This window comes from Chinchilla lanigera, unplaced genomic scaffold, assembly GCF_000276665.1.
Source record: "Chinchilla lanigera isolate Chin_1 unplaced genomic scaffold, ChiLan1.0 scaffold00011, whole genome shotgun sequence".
NCBI lineage: Eukaryota > Metazoa > Chordata > Mammalia > Rodentia > Chinchillidae > Chinchilla > Chinchilla lanigera.
Genome location: NW_004955412.1, coordinates 1177075 through 1180662, shown reverse-complemented (window position 1 = coordinate 1180662; position 3588 = coordinate 1177075). Strand labels below are relative to the sequence as shown.

The 3588-nt window shown below is 38.5% G+C and overlaps 1 protein-coding gene across 1 annotated transcript in view; it reads left to right on the top strand.

Moving 5' to 3' along the window:
- Positions 1-1968, top strand: part of Ccdc82 (coiled-coil domain containing 82) — a gene marked incomplete at its 5' end in the record, with an annotated part of 30189 nt that extends 28221 nt beyond the window's left edge. Inside the window, 1 exon segment of the mRNA XM_005377958.2 lies at positions 1620-1968. Within this exon segment, the coding sequence (XP_005378015.1) occupies positions 1620-1688 (69 nt within the window). The 3' untranslated portion in view covers positions 1689-1968.
- Between the last annotated feature and the right edge of the window lie 1620 nt (positions 1969-3588).

Genomic DNA, 3588 nt, shown 5'->3' with positions numbered 1-3588 from the left:
TATTTGCTCTGCCACTCACCAGCAGAATTCAGAGGCGAGTTGCTGGTCTAAGCCCAAGTTTGCTCATTTGTAAAATAGGAACTAAATGCTAAAAATTAGGGATTTGGTTGTGGAGAGTAAATGGGAACACATTTTAAATACTTGGTGTAGGACCTAGCAATTAAAAGTGATTAATGTTTGCTGTTGTTTGTCCTAAAAGCAAGGAGAGATTTAACTTCCTTTTTTAAGCATAACTGAGATAGTTTTAACTTTCTGAAACAAGTTTTAGAAATAACAGAGCAAAATAATACAAAAACAACCAAGTCTTTATAGGTTTCTAATCCTAAAATACTTACTAGTATCTGATGAAACCTAAGTACTTGACCAAGAAAACCCTAAGTAGTCCACAGGTTATCTCCACTCTTGTTCTTTTCTTCCTTCTTTCCTAAGAAGGTGAGGCCAGCAGACCTCTTAGAGTGTAACATGAAAAAGGGTTTCCTGGCCCTGACTGGAAGGAAAGTGCCTTTCTCGTGTTCCTTAGGCAGGTCTGTATCACCGCAAAAGTCAAAGTTACCAAGATCTTCTCTCGCGTATCACTGGGGTAGGCCCCCAGAATGTGAAAACAGTGCAGAAACCTTTACATCACTGAATCTCCTCGGCTGAAGTTACCACTTTGAACTTGACGGGTGCAAAACAGGACACATTTTTCCACTCCCGAATAGGCCTCTGACGTAATTGCCCTACTGCTAGTCTACCCTCTTCCTTGACTCCTCTCTTTTCTACCTTGTTCTTTATCCTCCACCTTGTAGCACTCCCATGTGGGCCCTTGTGGCGTAGATGCTTACCACATATTAAGAAATACTTGCCAGAACTCTCTAGAGTGGCTCTTCTGCCAGTTTTCTTCAGATCAGGTCAGTCCCCCGCTCCCGAACCCTCAGCAGCGCCCCATTTCCTGTCAGGTCATTTCCTGACTCCTTACGCTACCATTTGTACCTTTCTTGCTTGATCTCAATCTCTCCGATTCAATTTGTTCATATTCATTCTGTCTCTCTCAAAAACCTTCACACTACAGAAAATCCCATATTTTCTTGTCACGTCACTGTTGAATGAACACTTAGCTCTTACAGAAAACTTTTGCCCGTAAACCTTTTTTCTGCTAAATATGGTCACCTCAGCCAACCATGCAGGACTTGTCCTCTGAACCCTCATTACACTGTCTGTACTTCTCTGTGGACCTACTGCTGATTGTCATTGGTGGGGCACTGCTGAGCGTTATTCTCCTTAGGGACAGGAAAAAAGCGACCTTTTAAAATTTCTGAACCTAAGCAGATACTAGTGGAGTATTTAATATTTGTTTCTCAAATTTTCTTGAATAAGTTATTGAAGTCACTACATTTTTACTCTAAGTATAATAGGAAAATTGTAAATTATAAGACAGTTGCAGAATTAATAATACTGTTTCTTTCTAATGCTTTTTTGAGTTTGAAATACTTATTTAAAATTGAGTTCCTATTTATGATAAAATAATTTTTGCTCACAGTTACCATGAAAAGAACTTATTCCTGTTTATGGGTGTAGGTTGAGAAAGTCAAGCTTCACTGCTCTGAGTAAAATAACAAGCTTTTCTATTGTATGTGCAGAAATATGATCAACTTCAAGAATATCTGAATTTTGCGGATTACTTTCAAGGAGAGAAGTTTGAATTGTAACACATTTCCTTCAGAGAAGATTTTATAAATTCCTGTAAATGCGAAGATCATGAATGAGTCTTGTTTCTCTGTATCATGTGGCATATTTGTATATGTTTTTGTGTATATTCATGGAAAAATACCTTGTTTAAAACCTGTGTTCATCTATATTCCCATGAAACAGCACTCTATACTCTAATAAAACTTTTATTTGGCATACAGGAAAGGTATAAGTTTAACAGTTTTTAAGTCTGTAAATGTAAAGTTTATCAGTGTCTTTAATAAATGACTATCAAGTGAATGAACTAGTCATGTCTATCATTTTATTAAAAACATTTTAAAAATATATTTAAAGAACATCTATATGTATTATTTAATTTCTGTCCACGTTTGTTTAGTACCTCTGGCAGTATTAAAGATCTTCACTAATGCATGTTTCACTACTATCATCTAGATCAGTGGGCCATAGAAGAAACTCCAGTTACCCGTCAGCTCCACCCCCATGCCTCAGAGTCAGGCTTAGTCTATCTCTTCTGAGTTGAAGAGGAGTGCTTTATTCCTTTTCGGAAATTTCCCTTGCAAATAATTTCAAGGCTCCAGTCTTTCAACCCTCACATTCAAGAAAAATTCCATGCTATATATTTCATAATTTATAATAATCTTTCTGTTCACTTCTTACTGCATGTTAGTGATTGACATGTGTTCTTTTTTATTCATAACTTCTACCATATCTGTATATGTGGAAAGTCTGAAGGTCTCAGAGGCAAACAGCCCCAAACATTTTAAAACCACATTTTGGTACCTGCTTTGCTTTGCACATGTAAAATCTCCCATAATAAAGTGTTACCAGGTGAACAAATGGGCCCCATCTCTTCTGTATCGTTAATTCTTGAAAGTTGTATTCCAGTAGGACACATTCTGCTGTGGAAGTGCAGACATTTTTATTACTGGGAGGGTTGGTTGAACTTTTCTTCTGTTAGGCGATTCATGGCATGAGCCTCTTGTGTTTCTTCTGTACAAACAAGAAGCTACTCTTACGGAAGTCCTTAGGTGGACATTTGTGAATATTTCCTGTTTATTTCCTGCAATTATTTTTTAAAACTGGGTAGGAAGAAACTCACAAATGGTGAGAACGTTCACATTCAATGAGGAAAGCATACACTTTTCAAAAGTGTGAAGTAAAAATTTCAACACGTGGCTCTACTTCATATTGCTCTGGCACAAAAAGAAGTACTGTTTAAATTCCAGAGAACAGAAATGAAGCCATAGTTACATGGTGAAGATGAAGGGACAGCACCCAAAAAGAAGCAAAGCAGACTTAGAGGCATACTGGTGGATGGGGTGCAAGGGTGAAGGATCACAAGTGGTGAGAACAAGGCCGCGTGTGCCAGCGCCTGCAGTGAACGCGTCCGCTGTTGGCAAACATGCTAATAAAACGAAAGAGAATGTGATCTGGGCTGACCATGGTGGAATCAGTTCTCACTTCTGTGACACCGTGGACAAGCTTGAGACAGCTGAAGAGGGAGCGTTTCAGTTGGAAATTTTTTGGAATGTACTTCGCATTTTCATGGCAATCAGTTTATAGGAGTAAGGCACTGATAATTCCAGGGACTTACGATCGTAGCTGGTCCAGTTCCTGGGTCCAACATGTTGGTTTGACACACTTGTCATTAGAACAGCGATTGTTCAAAATGAAACAGTTTCTCTGATGTCAGAAAAACATTATTGTTGCACTCAAGCATACTATTTCAGTGGCTACTGGAGGATGCAAGAGGCTTTTAACAGAGCAAGGTAACACCAGAAGAGTGACAGAGATGCCTAAGAGGTAACAGCATGGACGAGGCATCAGTGCAAGTAATCGGTAAGAAAATGGAAATGTTGGAAAACACTATTAACCTTCACTGGTATTGTATGATTTCAC